Here is a 22,562-nt window from a genome sequence, read left to right as displayed (position 1 = left end):
AAAGGTGGGATTTTGGGTAGTTGGAGGAAGACCCAAGAGAAGATGGGCTGTTGGGTTCCAGTCCCCATAGCATGGGGAGACAGTAAGGAGGCATCCATGCCGGTAGCCTGCTGCCATGCGAGGTAGGACAGAAAAAGGGAAAGGCAGATGGTTTTAGTTAAAGGGAAGCAGGGAATGAACCTGACTGAGCACTCCTGAGACATCTGCATCACCAACAAGATCTGAAATCGACCTGGGTCAGTATCAGTTTTTATCCAATGAATACATCACACACAGCGTTCACAACTAAAGTATTACTTTTGGTAGATTGGATTATCTTTTAGAAATGTTCACTCTCTCCTCTTTCACCTGCATGAGTGGGGGATACTCCCTGCCCGTTGACTTTGCGTTTGCCCTTGTTTTTGCTAATAGAATGTTAACAGACGAGGCCCAAAGTTCTGAAAAGCACTGACCTGCTGATCAGGCGTGCTCTCTAGTAGTTTTGTGCTGCCGTAGGAAGAGCTTTCCTCCAGGGCTGCTGCTGCCCCTTCAACCCGGGTTTCAGAATGAACACAAGTGGAACAGAGCTGCCTCGGCCAACCCGCACCTGCACCTGAAGGAGTCACCTTAGCCAAATGGTGCCCAATAGCACAGATTTTGTTACACCTCAGCTCAGTGATTCAACTTTAAAAGATTCATAATGAAAAACAGCAGTCTTCTGACTCAGGCCTTCCTACCCCTCAACCCTGCTTTCCAGAGGCAAATATTTTCAACTCCTTAAATTATTTCCTGTAGTTCTGTGAATACAGTGGACCCTCGAACAACATACACTTGAACTGCGTGCGTCTGCTTGTGCTCGGATTTTTTTCAATGGACGCAGTTCAGTACTCTAAATATTTTCTCTAATGATTTAACATTTTGTATTCTCTAGGTTTATTACAAGGCTACAGTATATATAAAATGTAACAAACAAAATATGTTAACTGACTGTTATCAGGTTTCCCCCATCAACTGTAGACTATTAACAGTTAAGTCTTGGGGCACCCGGGTGGCTCAGTGGGTTAAGCGTCCGACTTCGGCTCAGGTCATGATCTCGCAGTCCGTGAGTTTGAGCCCCGCATCGGGCTCTGTGCTGACAGCTCAGAGACTGGAGCCTATTTCAGATTCTGTGTCTCCCTCTCTCTGACCCTCCCCCGTTCATGCTCTGTCTCTCTCTGTCTCAAAAATAAATAAACGTTAAAAAAAATTTTTTTTTTAAAAAAGGAATTGTTAAAAAAAAACAGTTAAGTCTTCCCCGGAGTCAAAAGTTACATGTGGATTTCTGACTGCCTAAGGGGACAGGGGGTGTCAGTGCCCCTAACCCTTGTATTATTCCAAGAGCCAACTGTATTTTTAAATAGTGCTCTAATACTGTTGTTTCTCCTTCTTGGTTTTAGACATTGTATATTGACTTCCTGGAAAACATACTTTCCATTTCACAGATGCAGAGGTTGAGGGTCCGGAGGGGTGAAATGACTGTAAAAGGTCCTGCAGAACCTTGGTTAAATTCTCATACCAAATTTCACACTCTGCCACCATAAACTCTTACCAGTATTAGTAGGTCCACAACACTCATGACACTCTCTTAACTTTCTAGTTCATACCTATTTCTCATCACACATTTGCAGAATAAAACAAAAAAAAATTAAACCATTCACAAAAAAATAATTGCTCTATTACTGGTAGTGAAGAGGCCTCCTAATTAAGTCCTTTATTTCCGGGCAGAAAAACCTCATTCTATTCACTTCTTTTATTCAATATTTGACAAGTCTTTATGCATAAATACCAACTAAAGGACTGGCTGTTTTCAAGGAGCTTAAAATCAGTTTCAACCTATAGCAGTTGCAACATTTAATTAAAAGATATTGTTCTGCCTTGCTGAGCTCAAAATCCAACAATGGAGAAATGATGTTGATAATGTTAGTGACGGAGTTCAGGACATGCTATCTCCAAATGTGTCACGTTGGCACATTATTTTGACTTAAAGGCATTTTTTGTTTGTTTTTTAATTTTTTTTTATTTCTTTTGAGACGGGGAGAAAGCATTTGAGCACAGGTCGGGGAGGGGCAGAGAGTGGGAGAGAGAATTCCAAGCAGGCTCCACAGTGTCCGTTTAAGCCCACAAACTGAGACCATGACATGAGCCAAAGTCAAGAGTCGGACGCTTAACTGACTGAGCCACCCAGGCACCCCGAGTTATAGGCATTTGTTTAAACAACAGGCGCAAGAAAGGTGCTCAGCTTCCCATTTTTTCTTCCTGAAAGCGGAAGGTGAAATCCCAGCACCAGGAGGAAAGAAACCTCATCAGAGAGGAACTTGAGTCTGGAAGAATTTTCACACAGAGACCTTAAAATAACTCTTCCTTGAGCCTTCCCTGTTTTCTTTTAGTTGCTTTGCCACAATAGCCACAATTGTTCAACCCCATATGTAAACATTTAGCTTTTGTCCCTTCTTTGTGTCATTTTCTCATGAAAGCCCCTGGGTCATGTAACACACTGAATAAGTTTGTGGACTTTTGTCCTGTTAACCTTTTTTTGTGAATTTAGTTCTCAGGCTCTGCCAGAGAGCCTAAGGAGGCAAAACTTTCGCCTGCCCAACGTTAACAGGCCACCAGTGGCCATTCTGATCCTAATTCCAAAAAACAACTCTCCCCCAAATTAGCCTGATCACCATAAATAGCAAAGAAACTGCTACCAGGTTATTTTTTCATGCCTCACTTATATTTCGCATCTCATCTCAGTAAGACTCATTTTCTATTAATGTGAATGTATCTTTTATGTCACTGATAGTACCTATTTAGCATTTTGTCTTTTGTTTACTTATTATCTGTCTTCCTCTAATCCTGTGAACTCAGTAGGACCTTCCTGTCTCGGTCCATAGCATCTATCACAGTCCCTGGCACACAGCCGGTGCTCAATACTTGCTAAGCATTATCTTAACTTCACCTAGATGTTCCTGGCTTTGACTATGGCCGTAGGCTAACACTTTGTAATACAACACTACAGTTAACAACGTGGCTCCAACCAATTTCTTATCCCTACTTTAATCTTAGTCTCCACGTCTAATTCATTTCACCGCACAGCGAACAGGAACTTTTATGTACAGTGGATAAGGTAACTTTCTTTCCATCCGTTTCCTGGGTTCACTAAAAAGGGCGAGGGCGCTAAACTGGAGTTATTGGGTGGAAGGAAGCCATTTGCGGAATTCAACGAATGTATTTTTCAACATCCACTGAAGGATGGTTCGGGGCAAGCTCCGGAGACGTCCGGCAGAAACGGCGAATTTCCCCTCCGAGCCCCCGAAAGGTTAGGTCGGCGAAACAGGAGAAGAGTGGGCGAGTCCTGACATTTGAGGCAGCGCTGGCGCAAGGGGGAAATTCTGACACCGAGGCCTGTGAGGGGCCCGGGGGGTGGCTTCGCCTCTGCTCCCCCCCGGTGTGAAAGCCCCCCGAGCGTGGGCCACCCGGCACCCATCCCACTGCCCGCCAGGAGCCGGAGGTCAGCGGCCCAGCCGCTGTGACGTCAGGCCCGCGGCCGGCGCCCGGGATTGGTCGGGCCGCGCCGCAGTGGGCGGGGCGCTGCGCGAGGGGGCGGGGCGGTCGGCCGTGTCCGAGGTCCGGGTCGCGCGTCCCGTTCCCTGTGGGCGGGCGGAAGTATCTGAGCGACCCTCCGGACACGGTGGGGTCACCGTCGCACCCTTGCGACACCGCGAACTTCCGGGGAAGGTTGCGGTCCGCGTAGGCGAGGCAGGAAGTTCACCCTTCCCGCCTCCTCAGCTCAGATTGGTTCCGGTGGCGGACGCCAGCGGGCGCGCGGGGTCACAGAGGGCTCCACGGCGGCTTTGGGGGAGCATCTGCAGCCCGGCGTCGGAATCGAGGCTGTGTCGCGCTCGCCTCGTTTGCTCTCACGTCTCTCCGGGTCTTGGTGGGAAACACTGCTCTGCTCTTAACTGGCATTTACTGCTGGAAGAGACAGTAGGGTCTGATTGGGGCTTCAGTACTGGGTTATCAAAAGCGTTCAAACACCCCCGTTTGTAAGACGTGAATAGGAACGCCCGCCCTTAGTTTGGTGAGGACCTAGTGAGAGCTCACGTAAAAAAAGAGCTCAGAGGAATTGAAACGTGGCTGGTCCCTGCGGCGGTGCTTTAGTCCTGTTCTGCTGCAGTGTTTGCAGATTCCAGTGATCTTGGGATCACGGTGATCCGGGAGCCACGCCGACGTTTCTCTCACTGGTCAAAGTGATCAGCTACTCCTCCCAGCAGTACACGTGTGAATCTAGCAGAACCTTCTGACTCCTTGCTCCTGCCCTCTGACTGTACCCTGTATCCCTTTCTTTTCTCTAGCCCACTTAGTGCACGTGGGGGCCCCCACGGTGAAAACATTTCGGCAAGCTTTGGCACGCCCGCGTAGCGCTGTGGATCCGCTGGCTTCGGCCGTGCGCGCCCATGTAGGTGATGACAATCAATAGAAGGTATGCTCATGCGTTCAAATCCCTCCACACCGGGGTTCAGACATCTTCCAAATCTTTCACGTTCTTACCTTACTCTCCCTCATTCATTTTTTCTGTTCCTTGAACATGCGCTGTACTTTACCTCCTCCATGCTTTGGCATAACCCTCTAACTGGAATGCCATCTGCTTCCCACGCCAGCCTTTCAAGCCCCTCTCCATCCTGCAAAACCCCGTTCCCTTGTCAAGCGCTCCAGGAGAAGGTATATTCCCACAGCACTTTGTCCTCCTATTACAGAATCTGTAAGGCTGTACGGCCTTACCTTCCTTATGGGTATAAACGCCTTCCTTCCTCTCTAGGCTGTGAAGGCTGTTGGGATGGTGTCCTATCTAGATATGCCTCGCAAGGCAGCACAATTCACTCACGAAGCATCTATTGAGTGCCTGTCCTGTGCCCAGCACTGCTCCGGGTGTCTGGGACGCAGCCGTGAAAAAAACACCTCCCCTATGATAGAGCTGATGTCCATGAGAGTGCGAGAAGACAGATAGTCAGCAATTGCATGGATGACTGTGGGTGCCAGGTGGCGATATGTGCTAGGAAGGCAAGTACAAGGGAGAGGAGATGGAGAATCACAGGGTGGCGCTCTTTTAGAGAGGAGGTGACCTGGGTAAGATGAGGGGACAAGTCACCTAGAAAGTGAGAGGGCAGGATCTGAGACGAGAGAGCAGCGAAGGCCCAGGAGTGGGAGTGCGGTCCATCCGTCCGAGAGGGGCAGGGAAGGCGGGCTTGAGGGAGGGGCAGGACACAAAGCAGGAGAAGTGACAGATCAGGTCCTGGGCACACTTGCATCAGACATTCAGTAGATGCTTGTGAGTTGAATTTATTGAATTGCTAAGGGATAGAGAATAATTTAATGACAGTAACAATGAAACTTGGAAATTGTTTGAGTGGTATAGACCTAGTAGGCGTACCTAAGTACCCACAACTTAACGCGCAGGTGTGTTGGAGCTCTCATTTAGTGCAGCGTTATCGAATGGACAAAAAATCTTTTTTTTTCTTTTTTGTTTTCAAGAGAGGGAGCAAGTGAGTGAGGAGCAGAGAGAGAGAGACAGAGAGAGGGAGAACCCCAAGAGGGGCAGGGAGAGAGAGAAGCAGGGCTCACGTTCACCCAAAGTGGGAGTTGAACTCACAAACGTAAGATCATGACCTGAGCCCAAGTCAGATGCTTAACAACTGAGCCACCCAGGCGCCCCCGAAAATCTTAGTGAAAACCAATGGTTTATGAAGTGGCCCTCCATGATAATGGAAATTCCGGAAGAAAAGGAGGCAGGTTTTGTGAAGGAAGATATGGGTTGACATGTGAGTGGAATCATTTGGGAGATAATTCTGATCACCATTAAAAAGTTCAAAAGGAGGGGCGCCTGAGTGGCTCAGTCGGTTGAGCATCCGACTTCAGCTCAGGTCATGATCTCACAGTCTGTGAGTTCGAGCCCCGCGTCGGGCTCTGTGCTGATGGCTCAGAGCCTGGAGCCTGCTTCCGATTCTGTGTCTCCCTCTCTTTTTGCCCCTTCCCTGCTCATGCTCTGTCTCCCTCTGTCTCAAAAATAAATAAAAACATTAAGAAAAAAAATTTAAAAAAAAATAAATAAAAAGTTCAAAAGGAAACCAAATCCATCCTCTGATGCTGTCTTGCTTTTGATTTGGAGGAAAAATACTTGTGTATCAGTTGACAGAAGTCGAGCTTAGGAAATAGTTGGATGTGTCTGTGTATTTGTTAATTATAGACGTACTCTCCTTCCCCAGGGCTAAGAGGAACGCTAGGGAGAGGAGGCCAGTACTCCACAGGCAGAAGCTGGCTTTCAGCAGAAAGTCATAAGCTTCAGGATAACCTTGCTTGTTGGGGTGACTTTTCTTTCATCACAGTTGTCAGCTGTAGGCCACAAAACATTTCCCTCTAAGTGACCTGTGGCAGCTATCTCTCTCCAGTAGAATTTTCAAATGCAGACCACTTGCTTACTTAAGAAGCTTTGGTTCCATGCTCTTAAATTTTGAAAAGTTAACCTAGCTTCCTCCAAAACGTGGCTGCTATCGGTTCCAGCCTTCATCACATTTCTCGAGGTTGAAATTGACTGTCAGTTTATTGGCAATCCTTCACATCGATGAGATCAGATCAGATGTGGTTTCCGACTCAGCTCGCAAACCACTACGTCGGCAGTCTCAGGCTCCGTTGCTGAGTCAGATATCTTTGTGTTCATTCACAGGAACGAGTAGCTCCTGGGTTAGTCAGAGCCCTTGGCCAAATGTTAAGGGAGCCTGGGAATGAGAACACCTGGGCTCAGGCCTTGGCGTCTCCTTGCTCTAAAGGTGGCTGTCTGGTGTGCTGAGAAAATGCATGTGCTCGAACTCCAGCCTGTCTGCGTTTAAGCCCAGCTCCCTCCATGCTAGCTGGATGATCCTGAACGAGTTCCCCGACCTGCTCCCTCCATGCTAGCTGGATGATCCTGAACGAGTTCCCCGACCCTCATGCCTCAGGACCCCCATATGAGTTAGGGCCCTCACTTCATAGAGTTAGGATCAAAGGAGGTAACAGAGGTGAAGCTAGAACGTTGGTCCGTAGTGGACACTCTGGTGCCGCCATTAACGCTTGAAGAGTAACAGCAGCTCTTGCCTTGTAGACTCGTTAAGAGGCTACGTATTTAGTGTGCTGAGTAGAACATCAGCGACGCAGGCAGCAACCTGCCTGTTGTACTGACTGTTATTAAGTATTAGAAGACATTGATTTGTCAGTGTTGCAACCTGTCTAAATTCATTGGCGAAGGGCCCACAGGAGAGGAACACGGGAAGTGATAGACCATAAAAATGTGCCATCTTGATGGGGATGGTGAGGGATAGAAATTGTACAGATGGACCTTTTGCCTTAAGGTGCAGCCATAGGATCTGTATAAAGATTCGAAAGAAGAAAGAGGAAGAGCAAATTCCCAGAGCTAAAACCAAGCATTGAGTGTCTGTCTCAACACAAGACATGAAAGGCAGCAAGGAGGCCTTGTGCATAGAGGTTGTGATCCTGGGGTCCTCAGATGCCGGGGGGCACAGATAACATTCAGGGGTCTATGAAGCCGGACAGGGAAAATCACATCTTGTATTTTCACTAACCTCTAGCAGAAATCTAGTATTTCCCTCAATCTTGAATTTAAAAATCCTCATAAAGAAAAAAAATTTCTTTTAAAAAAAAAAAGGGGGCTCCTGGGTGGCTCAGTCGGTTGAGCATCCGACTTCGGCTCAGGTCATGATCTCACAGTTCGTGAGTTTGAGCCCCGGGTCGGGCTCTGTGCTGATAGCTCGGAGCCTGGAGCCGGCTTCGGATTCTGCGTCCCCCCCCTCTCTCTCTGCCCCACCCCTGCTTGTGCTCTGTCTCTCTCTGTCTTTCAAAAATGAATAAACATAAAAAAAATGTTTTTTGAATTTAAAAATCCTCAGAGCATAGCCAAGGGAGCGGAACCTATGATATTGCACCAGTAGAAATCAGTTATTTTCATATCATGTTATGGTTATTGCAAGTACCCAAAAATACCATTTACACTCATGATTAATCTGTAATTAGGACAGGTATGTCTTAATGAAGGAATCCATCTATTACCATACATTGCAAGTTGACTTTAAATTTTTTTTTTAACGTTTTATTTTATTTTTTGAGAGACAGAGAGCAAGCAGGAGAGGGGCAGAGAGAGAGGGAGAATCCAAAGCCGGCTCCAGGCTCTTGAGCTGTCAGCACAGAGCCCCGTGCGGGGCCTGAACCCACGCACGTGAGATAATGACCTGAGCCGAAGTCGGAGGCTCCATCGACTGAGCCATCCAGACAAGTTGGCTTTTTAAATATTTGGTGAGGGGCGCCTGGGTGGCTCAGTCGGTTAAGCGTCCGACTTCGGCTCAGGTCATGATCTCACATCTGTGGGTTCGAGCCCCGTGTCAGGCTCTGTGCCGACAGCTCAGAGCCTGGAGCCTGTTTCGGATTCTGTGTCTCCCTCTCTCTCTGCCCCTCCCCTGTTCACGCTCTGTCTCTCTCTGTCTCAAAAATAAATAAATGTTAAAAAAAAAAATTTTTTTTTAAATAAATAAATACATAAATATTTGGTGAGTATATTTCAAAACAACTGGTTTCCTCTGTAGTCCTTTGTATTATATTTTACAAACTTAAGAAGAGAATTCCATGAGGGGTCCACAAGCATAGAGTCCACAGGATTGAAGGGTACTGAGCACAGAACGGTTAAGAGTCCTTGTTAAGAGCAAGGGCTCCAGAGCCAGCCAGCCAGCCAGGTCTGAACCCTTTCTCTGCTCCTTCCCAGCCAGGTGCCATTGGGCAGCCTACCCGGGTTCTCCATGCTCCGGTTCTGTCATCTGGAAAGTAGGGACAGAGGCTGTTGGAAGGTATGATCGGCATGATCTATGTAAACGCATACAATAGAGCCTTGCAGGAGTAAGCCCGCAGCAAATGTTAGCAACCAGCACGAAAGCACCTTATGTGAGCCCCACGGAAGGGAAACTGTAAAACTTAGGCTGGGGTACACCCACCAGCATGATCTCACAAGGGAGAGGGGAGGAAAACGTTAGGTCATGAAGAGGTAGGCAGACTATGAGACTGGAGTTAACAAACTCGTTTGTTCATTTACCCATTCATTCATTCATTCATTCATTCGGCAAAGGTTTCTTGAATGCCTGCTTCGTGCCTCTCAATATTGTCACTGACGTTTGCGGGGCCTAGAGCAGGTGTAGAAATGGCACTCGCACACCGTGTCATATGTAAGAGTGACAAATCAAGCGCAAGACGTGTTAAATGTGTTCTGTTTTTCTACTCCAACAGAGAAGTCTTCAAAAAGAACAGAATACAAATATTATTGTTTTTATGTGACCAAGTTGGGAAAATATCAGTGATGACTGAATTTAATTATTGCAGATGCCTGAATGTACTCTGATGGTCTGGAAATGTTTAAATGGGTGGTGAAGACACATAACTCGTAAATTACTATCTGTTTGCTCCATACAATTTCTTTCTCTTGCCTTCATTTCACTTGTTGAGAACGTCACGTAATCCGTGCTTTGCTGACAGTACTGACTTGGAGGAGTAAAAGAATAAAATATAATTGTACTCGAAGAATACAGACCTTATATGCGTGTAATGTAAATTGTAAATGTGAATATGCAGAATTTTTCAATTCACATTATTTTTTGTTTTCGAAAAGTTACTCTACTAAAAGCTTTAAAGTTATTAAAATAAAAATTATAATTGATACATGTCAAATATCTAAAATTATTTAAATGTATCTGAGACTTTTTATTTTTGAAATGTAATTAAATTCCATTAAATATTTTTCACAGAAATTTAAACCTCTGCAATTCTGAGGTTCAATGTCCTTCTTGTTGATTTTAGTAAAGAACCAATATTAAAATTCTTTTCTTAAAAATGTTTATTTATTTATTTAAGTAAGCTCTGTGCCCCACATGGGGGCTCTGACTTCGGCTCAGGTCGCAATCTCACGGTTCGTAGGTTTGAGCCCCGTGTCGGGCTCTGGAGCCTGCTTCGGATGCTGTGTCTCCCTCTTTGTCTGTCCCTCTCCTGTTCGCGCTCTCTCTCTCTCTCTCTCAAAAATAAATCAAACATAAAAAAAATAATATGAATTAATGTTGCAAAGGCTTCCTCAGACTTCGTGTGCGACTGTTACAAATCCTGTGCTGATTCACAAGGACTTTCAGAACTACAGGAACATAAATAGGACCAAGAAGATGGACACTTGGGACTTCTGGAAACTACACTGACCACAACATTCTTGCAAAATAATAGATTATGTGGGAATCGGTTACGTGCCAGGTATTCGAGACGGATTTGGCTTTGCCGGTCGCAGCACGCTGGGGCTCGCTGTGTCTGCACTCTGAGGCTAGTCGCCCAGCACAGGGATGCTGTCACCATGTGATTCCAGGCCCTAGACCGAGAGCGGCGGGGAAGCGGTTATCTCGATGAGCTCAGAGAGTGTGTGCATCAGGTGAACTAAGAATCTGCCTATGACGTTTTTTATCAAAGAAGAATGTGGTGACACGAACGGCGGACAATTCCTTAAACATCGGAATCAATCTGTGCGGAGCCTTCAGTGGATTAATTCTGAAAATGGTGGATTTTGTGTAACATGAGCTGGTCAAGCTAGCCTTGAGAATCTTCTCTCTAGGTAAAGACTTTTGTGTCACTAGCGCCGCTTGAAACAGGGAGCTAACTGCTGTGCTGGGAAATGACAGACGTCACTTTCAGAGGAGGCAATGTGCCCACAGACTATCCAGAACGTAGCTCCGTGAGCAGCACTTAGTTAAATGAAAATATAGTCCAGTTAAATGTCATGCTGCAGCGTTAAACCCAGACAGAGCACCACATGTAAATGAGGAGGTCACCTGGTTAGATCGTGACTTTGAAAGTGTTAGGTGATCAGCAGTGTCATTTTTATGCGGTATGAAACTCCCACGGGGCGAACTCTGATGAAGTCGCTGCAGGGGATCCCACAATGACCACAGGTAAAGTGGCTTTTGGAGGACTCTCAGACTCTGGGAATAAATTCTGTAGACAGCCCGTGCATTTTCCTTCTCTTGCTACTTGCCCTGGTTGCTGTACAGATGATCAGCATGGGAAACTGGGGGAGGGAGATTTTAAAGTCGTAAGTCACATCATAACAGCTCCTTTCTTCTGGAGAACTATGTGCCAGGCACTGAGCTAGGTACTTCATGTTCAATGTCTCATTTAGTCCTCACTAGATAAGGATGAAGTACAGCGTTATTGTATCTGTAAGACGTGATTGGAAAAATTGACTCACGGAGGTTAAGAAATTTAGCCAAGGTCGTATGACCATCAATTGCAGAGCCTCGATTCAATCCAAGCCAGTCTGATGGCAAAGCTTGGGCTCTTAAGCAGCTGCCATACTCTACTGGTCCCATTATGTGGAGGACAGTGTGTGTGTGTGTGGGGGGGGGGGGGGGGGGGGTACATAATAAAATTGGACTAAGGGTAGCAAATGACAACCACAATGAAATGCCACCTACCAGGATGACTATAACAAAAAAATTTTAACTAAAAATAGGGGCGCCTGGGTGGCTTAGTCGGTTAAGTGTCTGACTTCGGCTCTGGTCATGATCTCATAGTTTGTGGGTGTGAGCCCCACGTCGGGTTCTGTGCTGACAGCTTGGGGCCTGGAGCCTGCTTCGGATTCTGTGTCTCCCTCTCTCCCTGCCCCTCCCCTACTTGCACTCTGTCTCTGTCTCTCTCAAAGAATAAATAAACATTAAAATTTTTTTTTAAATTTTTTTAATGTTTATTAATTATTGACAGAGAGAGCATGAGTGGGGGAGGGGCAGAGAGAGAGGGAGACACAGAATCCGAAGCAGGCTCCAGGCCCCGAGCTGTCAGCACAGAGCCCGACGCGAGGCTAGAACTCACGGACCGCGAGATCGTGACCTGAGCCGAAGTCGGATGCTCAACTGACTGAGCCGCCCAGGCGCCCCTAAAAAATTTTTTTTACGCTTAAAAAACCAAACAGAGGGCACATGGGTGGCTCAGTCGGTTGAGCATCCGACTCTTGATTTCAGCTCAGGTCATGATTCCAGGGTGGTGGGATTGAGCCCCGCGTCAGGCTCCGCACTGAATTTAAGATTCTCTCTCTCTCTCCCTCTGCCCTCCCCGCTTCCCCCACCCCTCGAGCATGTTCTCACTCTCTCTCTCTCTCTCTAAAATAAAAAATTTTTAAAAATTCACGGAAAAATAACAAGTGCTAGCAAGGCTGTGGAGAAATTGGAATCCTACGCACTGCTGGTGGGGGATATATAATGATGCAGCTGCCGGAGAAAAGAGTCTGGCAATTCCTCAAAAAGTGAAACAGAATTACCATACAATGCAGCAATTTCACGCCTAGGTATGCACCCGGGAACTGAAAACCTACCCGGACAAAAACGTGTAGGCAAATATTCATGGCAACATTATTCATCGTAGTCAAAAGTGGAACAATTCAAATGTCCATCGACTGATGAATGGCTAGACGACATGCGGACCTCGGTGCGGCGGAATATTATGCAGCAGTGAAAAAGAATGAAGTTCTGATTCACGCGAGGACGTGAGTAAACGTGCTAAGCGAGAGAAGCCTGATGCAAAAGACAAGACACTATGATTCTGTGAACAGGGAGCATCTAGAACGGGCAGATTCACAGAGACAGAAAACAGATTGGCGGTTACCAGGGTACGCTGGGGAGTGACTGACGGCTCACGTGTATCTTTTTGGAGGGATGAAAATGTTCTGGATTTATATGCTGATGATAGTTGCAAAATCTAGTGAATGTACCAAAACGCACTGAAATATACACTTTAGTGAAATTTGGGGCACCTGCATGGCTCGGTCGGTTGAGTGGCCAACTCTTGGTTTTGGCTCAGGTCATGATCTCACGCTCATGAGACAAGCACCGTGACGGGCTCTGTGCTGACAGCGTGGAGCCTGCTTGGGATTCTCTCTCCCCCTCTCTCTGCCCTTCCCCCGCTTGAACTGTCTCTCTCTCTCAAAATAAATAAAAACTAATAATAAAGCAAAATAGTGAAATTTATGTTATTTGAGGTATATCTTAATTAATTTACTTTTTAATGTTTATTTATTTTTGAGAGAAAGAGACAGAAACAGAGTGTGAGCGGCGGAGGGGCAGAGAGAGAGAGGGAGACACAGAAGCCGAAGCACGCTCCAGGCTCCGAGCTGTCAGCGCAGAGCCTGATGCGGGGCTCGAACTCACGAACTGTGAGATCATGATCTGAGCAGAAGGCGGACGCTTAACCAGCTGAGCCCCCCCAGGCGCCCCGTTAATTTTTTTAAACGGAGACTTCAGATCAGGTCTCAGAGGTCCTTGAATATTGGGCCATCTGGACCATGGGATCCAGGTTTTCTTTCCACTTTGTTTTGTTTTGTGGACAACAGGGAGCCACTGAAAGTTTCTAAGGAGCACGGTGGCATGATGGGAGTCGTGGAAACGTGCAAAGTGCTTAGCACATAGCAAGTGTTTACTAAGCATTAGCTCCCTCCTCTCCCTCTTCATACCCCATCTCTCCTGGGGGGAGACACCAAGCCCCCATGTCTCCTGGGGGGAAATAGTTCTTTTCTGTTTGGATCCTAACAGAAAACCATCTGTTTTCGTTGAAACCACTCTTGCTCTACAGTTGCCTTGGTTGTCTTCCTGAGGGCCCCTAGCCTCTCGATACTGGACAGGTTCTTCTTAGTATCTCTGGAACACCCTCCTCCTCTTCCTCCTGCCTGACCACCTCCTCCACCTCTCCTTCCCCTGCTCTCCCCTTCCTCTTCTTCCGTTTGGAAAACAAAAACTGAAATAATGGTTTTCTGAAAAACCCTCGTAGCTCTCAACTTTACCCAAAGTCATCCGCCATATAAGTTCTATGCTATTTCTCCCTCCTCCTTCCCGCATCTCACCCACACAGCAAGGAGCGCAGTAGAAAGGGCTCAGGTTGACCTGGGTTCTAATCCTGGCTCCCCGTCCTGCTGACGGTCTGGCCAGACTCATAGGCTCAATGTTCTCATTTGCATAGTGCCATTCTAATAATGATGATGATATCAACTCCTGGGGGTCTTCTGAGGACCGTATTCATTAAAGGGCTTATGCGATGCCTGGTACATCAGCGCACTCAATGAGTTATAGCTATAGAATCATCATGATTATACAGGTAAGAGGTAAGGTATGGCAAAAGTGCTGGTATTTATCTAAGAGGTGGGCTTCATCCCTGACACCTCAAAGATGTTCGGGACCCATTAAAGGTTTTGACATGGAAGATTCTTTTAAAAAATGACAAAACCCTTTTCCCAAAGTCATCAGAGAGATGTCCTAACAGTAGAGAGCTGCTTCCAAGAAACGGCTTGAAGTGCCATTATCAAGTGGGGACGGGGGCTCTAGGGGATTTTGGGGTCAGCAAATATCAAGTGAGCAACCTCACAGAGTTGTGGCGGGGATTTCCCACAAGGCCCCGCCCCCGGCTGAGTCACCAAACTCTTGGGTTTGACCTGGCAGCTCTCCTCAAGAGTCAGAACCTCGCAGCTCTGAAAGATCAAGGAGTGGAAAGTTCTTCACCAGCCCTGAGATCTCAAGGTTTGTCCGTTTGGGGCAGTCGGGGGAATGGAGTCGGGGTGGGGATAGAGGCTTTATTCTGTTTCTTCAGGTCTAGACTTTTTTCCTTCCAACTTCTAATAACTGTTGATCCATAGCCTATTACATGAGGACCAAGAACCTGGCCTCAGGAGATTTCATTCTTCTGAGCTTTGTTACCATATGAGCTTCAGACCTCAGAATGGGCAAATACATGTCTATTAAGAAAATATGATAATCAGCTGAGCAGAGAGGTGCTTCAACATTTTAGCGATTCGGTGTTGAGATTTTCACGTATTGTTCTGACAAGGGGGGGAGAGTAATAATGAGATGCCTTCCCACTGAGCTGAACTGTCAGATATGACTGCAGATTGTCGACTGACAGATTGTCATTTTAAGAACTCTGTCTCAGAGGCAGCAAGCAGCTGGCATTGTTGAAATCTGGACGTCAGTGCTAAGTGTCTATGAAAGTCCCCAAAAGTTCTTGCTATTGCTATTTCTGCATTTTGGCAAAATATGTTGGAAAGTGTGCTCTTAGACTTTGGCCAGCCTGCACAAAGCTGTGTGTGTAGTCAGGCCTGTCTGATCGTAGACACGTCTATGAATTCGCCACCTTTTCCATAATATTCCATCAGTGATTGTTTCGGAAAAACCCCAAGTTACGGTCTTATGGAATTGCAATGGTAATGTTCCAAATGTAGGTAATTCTAAAAAGGAGAAACCATCTCATTCTTGAAATGTTTTACCTTTTGCAGAGTGGTATTTGCGAAACCAGCTACTTTGGCTAAAATCCTTCTGCAATCTGCCTTGCTTGTATCCCATCTATGCAAGATTTCATCATGGGCAGTGGCTATTACAACATATTGGCTACCGTGTTGTTGGTCATGAATTTTGAGAGGACAAGACCAATGCAGGATTCTTGTAGCAAATGCCCAGCAGGTAAGAACCAAATTAGCATGTGTGTTTGATCTATTCTGTTGAACACCGTGGTTCGGTTAGTCTAGTAGTCAGGGCTAATGAGCTCTGTTTCAATGATGTTGTATTAATTGATTTACAAATATTTCTTGGATGCTACATTTTAGCTGGGTGGACATACCAGCCATGTCACTTATTCTCTTGTGCCCCAGCTTTGTCCTCTGGGGATAATAAAAGATCCTATCTCCCAGCTTTGCTGGGAAGATCATATGACAGGTTGTGAACAGTGCGTGGCACATGGCAAGACCTTGGTAAGTGTCAGCCTTATCTGTAAGGATCTGTGTTCAGCAGGGGGCACAGCAGGGCATAAGCCATGGCAGGAGGCTTCACAGAGTAGGGAAGAGCAGACCCACGAACGTTGTTAGTATCCTGATCCCCTGAATCGGTTGTATTGGTCTCCAGGGTCCATCGAGAGATATCATTGTTTTTTGTTCAGCAGAGGAAGGAAACTGCTCTTTCTGTTGGTTTCTTTGTTGCGATATCCACACTTCGTTTAGTTGTAGCTCTGTGGCTATGCTAAGGGCAATACTGCAGTTCTAGAAAGTCCACCAAAAGAAAGTGTACGGCTGCACCAGCCAGAGACGAGAATCATTGTTTCGTATTCTCGTTTTCCTGTCAACGTCACGATACTTCGGGTGATGCCTGTCCGTTGTCCAACACGTACAGCCATTACCTACCTTCCTAGGTACTTTCTGTGAGAAAAACAAGGATCACATCTGCATTGCTTGCCCTTCAAATAGTTTCTCCAGCACCAGTGGACAGAGGGCCTGTGACATATGCAGGCAGTGTGAAGGTAAGATTCAAAAGATGTATTGTTGGGGCGCCTGGGTGGCTCAGTCGGTTGAGAGTCTGACTTCGGCTCGGGTCATGATCTCGCGGTCTGTGAGTTCGAGCCCCGCGTCGGGCTCTGTGCTGATGGCTCAGAGCCTGGAGCCTGCTTGGGATTCTGTGCCTCCCTCTCTCTCTCTGCCCCTCCCCCACTCATGCTCTGTCTCTGTCTCAGAAATAAACACTAAAAAAAAAAAAAAAGATGTATTGTTTACCCGGACCTGTGTGGGGAAGACAGGTTCTTATTCCCTAGTGTATTGATTTCGATGGAAAGTGTTAAGTGTTAAATAGGCTGGTTCCTGTGTCAAAAGGCAAGTCCAGTAAAATAATTCACTGTAAAAGCAGTAATTTGTGGATTGAGATTTTAAATATTAGAGGAAACACATGTCTGACAAGAGAGAAGCTTTTAATTGGGAAGATGTAAAAATGTCTTCTGTAGAGATTTAAAAAGAAACTTTATACTTGAAGGTCATTAGGAACATTGTAAATAGAGTGAGCATGTGCTTTTTTTTTGTTTTTGGTTTTGTTTTGTTTTGTTTTTTTGCCTTGTTTTGTTTTTGTTTTTGTTTTTGTTTTTGTTTTTGTTTTTTGGGTTTGTTTGTTTTTGAGCATGGTTTTTTGTTTGTTTTTTTTTAAATCACAGAACATAAATTTTCTTCCTGGGTTCAGAGGTCAAGTGTAATGTAACACTGGGAAACTTTGTAGGTGTTTTCAGGACCAAGAAAATGTGTTCCCCCACCAGCAATGCAGAGTGTGAGTGCATCTCAGGATTCCACTGCTTGGGGGAAAGATGTACCATGTGTGAGCAGGATTGTAAACAAGGTCAAGAATTAACCAAAGAAGGTAAGTTCACTCTTCCTCAATCTAGTGCAAGTCTGTTCTCCAGATGTATGTCATTGATTTAGGTCTTGGTCCTTTGAATATAAAGTAGAACATAGATTAGTAGAACCTTAAAGTAACACACAATGAACCACTGAGTCAAGTCTATGATGTTTACAAAATTATTTTGCAATCAATGGAGAAAACTTGAAATTTCAACATTTGTTATTCACCAGGATTATGTATTTTCATACATTCTCTACATATATATAAAATCCTCTCTGTACAATTAGAATGAAAATTTTAATCATCTTGGGGGTTCGTTTCCAGGAGCATTGTTGAACAATCTGTGTAGATTGTACTAAGTTAATGCCTTTATTATTATGTAATTATGTTCATCTCAGAGAGAGCTATAAAATCATGAAAATATTCCCTTTCTTATTGTTGCTTTAATTTTTATGGAAGGTTGTAAAGACTGCTGCTTTGGGACATTTAATGATCAGAAACATGGGACCTGTCGACCCTGGACAAAGTATGTATCATTTCCTTTTGCTTTCAAAATAAAAAATCTGGGTTAACCTTTTTGTTGTTTTTTTTTTTTTAATGTTTATTCATTTTTTGAGAGAGACAGAGCCAGAGTGTGAGTGGGGGAGGGACAGAGAGAGAGAGAGGCACACACACAGAATCCGAAGCAGGCTCCAGGCTCTGAGCCATCAGCACAGAGCCCGACGCGGGTCTCGAACTCAAGTACCGCGAGATCATGACCTTAGCCGAAGTCGGCCGCTCAACCGACTGAGCCACCCAGGCGCCCCTCTGGGTTAACCATTTTTTTTTTTTTAATTTTTTTTTAACATTTATTTATTTTTGAGACAGAGAAAGAGAGAGAGCATGAACAGGGAGGGTCAGAGAAAGAGGGAGACACAGAATCTGAAACAGGCTCCAGGCTCTGAGCTGTCAGCACAGAGCCTGACACGGGGCTCGAACCCACGGACTGTAAGATCATGACCTGAGCCGAAGTCGGACGCTCAACCGACTGAGCCACCCAGGCGCCCCTCTGGGTTAACCTTTTTAAAGAAAAAGAATGTTTTCACTGAAGCTTTTAAAAAAATCTATCCAGTATACAGGGGCGCCTGACTAGCTCAGTTGGTGGAGCGCGTGACTCCTGATCTCAGCGTTGTGAGTTCAAGCCTTTACGTGGCCGTGGAGCCTACTTAAAAAATCTATCAAGTATAGGTATAGAAGGACATATGAATAGACAGCATGGGAGCAGCATGAGGTAATAGTGATTTGATGCACAAAGTGGGCATTTTCTCCAGAAGCAACGCCCAGAGCATTTAGCTCAGATTTGCTGGAACTTTGTTACTATCAGCCCCTCAGCCCCAGCTGTCCTGTTCTGTTGCCTTCCAATCTCTTTGCTGCCTCTTACTTTCCTCATCGATCAGCCCATCTTCAAGTACAATGCCAGCACTGAGAATTGTACAGGAAGGGTAAAGTGTATTTCCTACCCCCCAAAACATAACATCTACCTGGACAGACACGACCATCACAGAAGTAAGACAGCCAACAGCATACATGAGAATATGCTTGTTGCCTTGTGTGATCAGGACCAGAGCTACTCAAATTGTGGTCCGTGGACGGGTGCTGACCTACAGACAGTTGGTTGTCTGTCCGTGGCAAGAACACTGCACACATTAAGAATAAGCGTGTAGAGGGGCGCCTGGGTGTCTCAGTCGGTAGACCGTCCGACTTCGGCTCAGGTCATGATCTCGTGCTCCGTGAGTTCAAGCCCCGCGTCGGGCTCTGTGCTGACAGCTCAGAGCCTGGAGCCTGCTTCGGATTCTGTGTCTCCCTCTCTCTCTGGCCCTCCCCCCGTTCATGCTGGGGCACCTGGGTGGCTCAGTTGGTTAAGCGGCCGACTTTAGCTCAGGTCATGATCTCGCGGTCCTTGGGTCCAAGCCCCATGTGAGGCTCTGTGCTGACAGCTCGGAGCCTGGAACATACTTCAGATTCTGTGTCTCCCTCTCTCTCTGACCCTCCCCCACTCATGCTCTGTCTCTCTCAAAAATAAATAAAGATTAAAAAACTAAAAACAATAAATAAATAAAAGGAAATGGAGGGTGAGAGACTAACCAGTCCCAATAGTGAACCAAGCTGTCATGGGACAAGGCTCCGCAGCCTGGGAAGAAAGAAGAATCCAGTTAGGTGGGTAGAATAGGATCAACTACGGAGAGCCGTAAAAGCTGCAGGAAGCCAGCCAGCCAAATGGGCATTTTCCACAATACCTTTATGAACCCAGACCCACACAGCTTCGTCACTAGACTGCTTTATTGGATGGGAGATGTCAGTATTTTTAAAGAGAATGATCTGTACCTAAATTAATTCTCTGAACTCTTTTCATTGGACCGTCTAAGCTGTTCGTTGGATGGCAAGTCTGTACTTGTGAACGGGACGAAGGAACGTGATGTGCTATGCGGACCAGCTTCGTCCGACATCTTTCCACGTACAACCTCTGCCACCATACCCGCCCCTGCAAGAGATCCAGGTAGCTGACTCCTTGCTATTAAATCGGAGGGAATGTATTATGGCTCTTCCGATCGGAATCGAAGTCGCCCCAGTGCCATGATGTCTCACATCTCTGCCTGCAACAGGCACCTCCTCCGTGCCTCCCTTCTTGTATCCTGGCATCTAGAAGCCCACCGGTTTTCTTCAAGTGTTTGTCATGCAGTTTGACACACACCTTAGTAAGCAGAGCAAGGTGAGACTTGACCCAGACAAACACCTCACCTTTGATAATGCGAAATAAAGGCGGCTATGGAGTCCCATATTTTCTATATTCTAGAGAAGCCAAAGCACTTAATGTGTGTGGGCCTCTAGGAAAATTACTTAGGTTTTTAAAAAGAGGTCTCTTATACGCAGGCAAGTTGATCAGGTTGGCTGGTTCGAGATGTCCAAGGTACCACTTGTCTTTGCGAATGGGGGTTTACCGATGTACCCTATACCTATGTAGATATGAGCATGTGTGCAAAACTGTGTATCTGCATGCATTTCGCATTTTTCCTTTTGCTCTTTTTTGAAGGTCCTACCTCCCAGATCCTCGTCGTCTTCCTTGCGCTGATGTCAGCTGCCGTGCTGTTCCTGGTGTTCTTTCTGGCACTCCGTTTCTCTATTGTTAAACACAGCAGAAAGAAACTCCTGTATTTATTCAAACGACGTAAGACCAACACAATTGTATTTGTTATGAGCTCTTTTGAGGCAAGAGTTTTTAGAGCAGAAAGGAAAAGTTTCTTTTTGGGGGGTTAGTACAGCACAATGGTTTCGAGCAGGGGCAATTTGGCAATTTGGCAACGTCTAGAGACAGTTTGGGTGGTCACAACCTTGAGGGGGTGGAGGGCAGCTGGTGAAAGGAGTCAGGGAGGCTGCTAAAATCCCACAACGCACGGGAAAACAGAGTTATCCCCCCTCAGCTCTTACCAAAACCTCTGATTTAAAGAATTATCCTTCCCACCTTCAGCCCCGGTTACAATGGAGTTCTTTATAAAAATGCTTCGGGAGAGTAGTGATGGGCAATTGGTGAGATGCGATGAACTGTAATCCATTTTTTAAGGTTTTAGGTCGTTTACACAAGCTTTCTGTTTTGAAATAACCATAGGTGTACGGGACGTTGTAAAGACAGTACAGAAAAGTCTCGCGTGCCATTCATGGGGTTGCATCGTCCGTAACCGTAGCACAATATCCGAACCGGGCAGTTGACATTGGCGTGTCGTGGGTGCACAGCTGTCTGTCACCTGATCACACGCGTGGACTGGCATAAACTCTGGCACAATCAATACAGAACTGTCCCCTCCCCGCGAGGACCCCCATCCTGCAGGTCCCCTGTGGTCACATCCGCTTCCTCCCCCCGCCCCAACTCCTGGCAGTCACGAGTCTATTTCCTACACCCGACACTCTAAGAAGGTGATATAGATAGAAGCATGCGATATAATAAATGGATTATAAGCGTGTGACCTTTTAAGAATGGATTGTTTTCACTCAGGTCGATGTCCCTGAGATCCCGGTATAATGTGCTTCCACAGTGGCCTTTTTTTTTGTTTTTCCTTTACCATCGACCAGCATTCCGTGGCATCATCGAACCTCGGTTTGTTTGACCATTCACCTACTGAGACACATTTTGGTCGTTCCAGTTTCTCACTATTGCATGTAAAGTCTTTGTGAGTAATCGCGCTCAAGTTTCGCGCGGACTTACGTTTTCGTGTCTCTGGCATAAATGCCCAGGAGGGCAATTTCTGGGTCATATGGTAGGCGTATGTTTGTTGTTTGAAGAAACTGCCCAACTATTTTCCAGAGGAGTCGTGCCCTTTGACATCGCACCAGCGGTGTGAGTGATCACGTCTCCTCATCCTTAGCAGCATTTCGTGCAGCCAGGGTGTCTTACGCGGCTTTTCGAAGAGGCCTACGGTGGTGGATTACTTTGGTCTTCAGTTGCCTTGCCCTAGGGAGCGAACAAACATCTTTTCATGTACTGACTTTCCATCTGTGCGTTTTCCTCAGCGAAAGGTTCCTTCATGCCTTTGGTCTGCTTTCCGATTGGACTTTTGTTTGCCTGTCTTACTGTTGACGTTTGAGAGTTCTTCATATCTTCTAGATGAGTCCTTCGTCAGGTGTGTGGTTTCATTGTTTGGCCCCACTCTGCAGCTCGCCTTTTCTTCCTCTTCCCAGGGTCTTCTGCAGAGAAAAAGGTTTTACTTTACTTTTATTTTTTTAAAGACTTTATTTTTAAGTCATCGCGACACCCAACGTGGGACCCCAGCTCACAACCCTGAGGTCAAGAGTCGCGTGCTCCACCGACTGAGCCAGCCAGGTGCCCCTAGAGAGAAAGCTTTTAATTTCGATACATCCAACTTGCCAGGTTTTTTTGTTTTGTTTTGTTTTGTTTTAATTTATGGAGTCATGTCTGAGAACTCTTCAAGTTCTGGATCGCAAAGATTTTTATTTTCTCCTGTGTCATCTTCTAAATGTTTTACATTGAAATCCATGGTTTAATTTTAGCTAAGTGCTATATCAGGTGTGAAAGGTTTACATCAAGACTTTTTGCAGTGTTACTTATTCACTTATTTAGCTACTTACTTTGCCTGGGGATGTCCACTTGCTCCCGTATCATTTGTTAAAAGCATCCATCCTTCTTCACTGAATTGCTTTTGTGACTTGGTCAAAAAATCAGTTGGCCGTACTTGTGTGGGTGCTGTTTCTGGTTTCTGTCTTTCGTTCCACTGATCTGTGTGTTTATTCCCTGCCCATACCACACAGTCTTGATTACAGCAGGTA

At 46.0% G+C, this 22,562-nt stretch overlaps 1 protein-coding gene across 13 annotated transcripts in view; it reads left to right on the top strand.

The window, feature by feature from the left end:
• The first annotated feature begins 3,613 nt into the window (after positions 1-3,613).
• TNFRSF9 (TNF receptor superfamily member 9) overlaps positions 3,614-22,562 on the top strand; it is a 41,077-nt gene continuing 22,128 nt past the window's right edge. For 9 of the 13 annotated variants that reach the window (XR_006206047.1, XR_006206055.1, XR_006206051.1 and 6 more), the window contains exons 1-10: positions 3,614-3,940; positions 4,359-4,486; positions 14,068-14,202; positions 14,544-14,621; positions 15,374-15,557; positions 16,279-16,386; positions 17,127-17,264; positions 17,706-17,772; positions 19,652-19,782; positions 20,317-20,451. Coding sequence is in view for 1 of the 13 variants with exons in the window: in XM_042951909.1 (XP_042807843.1) it covers positions 15,443-15,557; positions 16,279-16,386; positions 17,127-17,264; positions 17,706-17,772; positions 19,652-19,782; positions 20,317-20,451 (694 nt within the window). In the remaining 12 variants the exon portion in view is untranslated. The other 4 variants (XR_006206050.1, XR_006206045.1, XR_006206052.1 and 1 more) reach the window with 4 other exon arrangements.

The sequence above is a fragment of the Panthera leo genome, chromosome C1 (genome assembly GCF_018350215.1).
Source record: "Panthera leo isolate Ple1 chromosome C1, P.leo_Ple1_pat1.1, whole genome shotgun sequence".
NCBI lineage: Eukaryota > Metazoa > Chordata > Mammalia > Carnivora > Felidae > Panthera > Panthera leo.
This window is presented reverse-complemented; position numbering and strand designations above follow the sequence as displayed.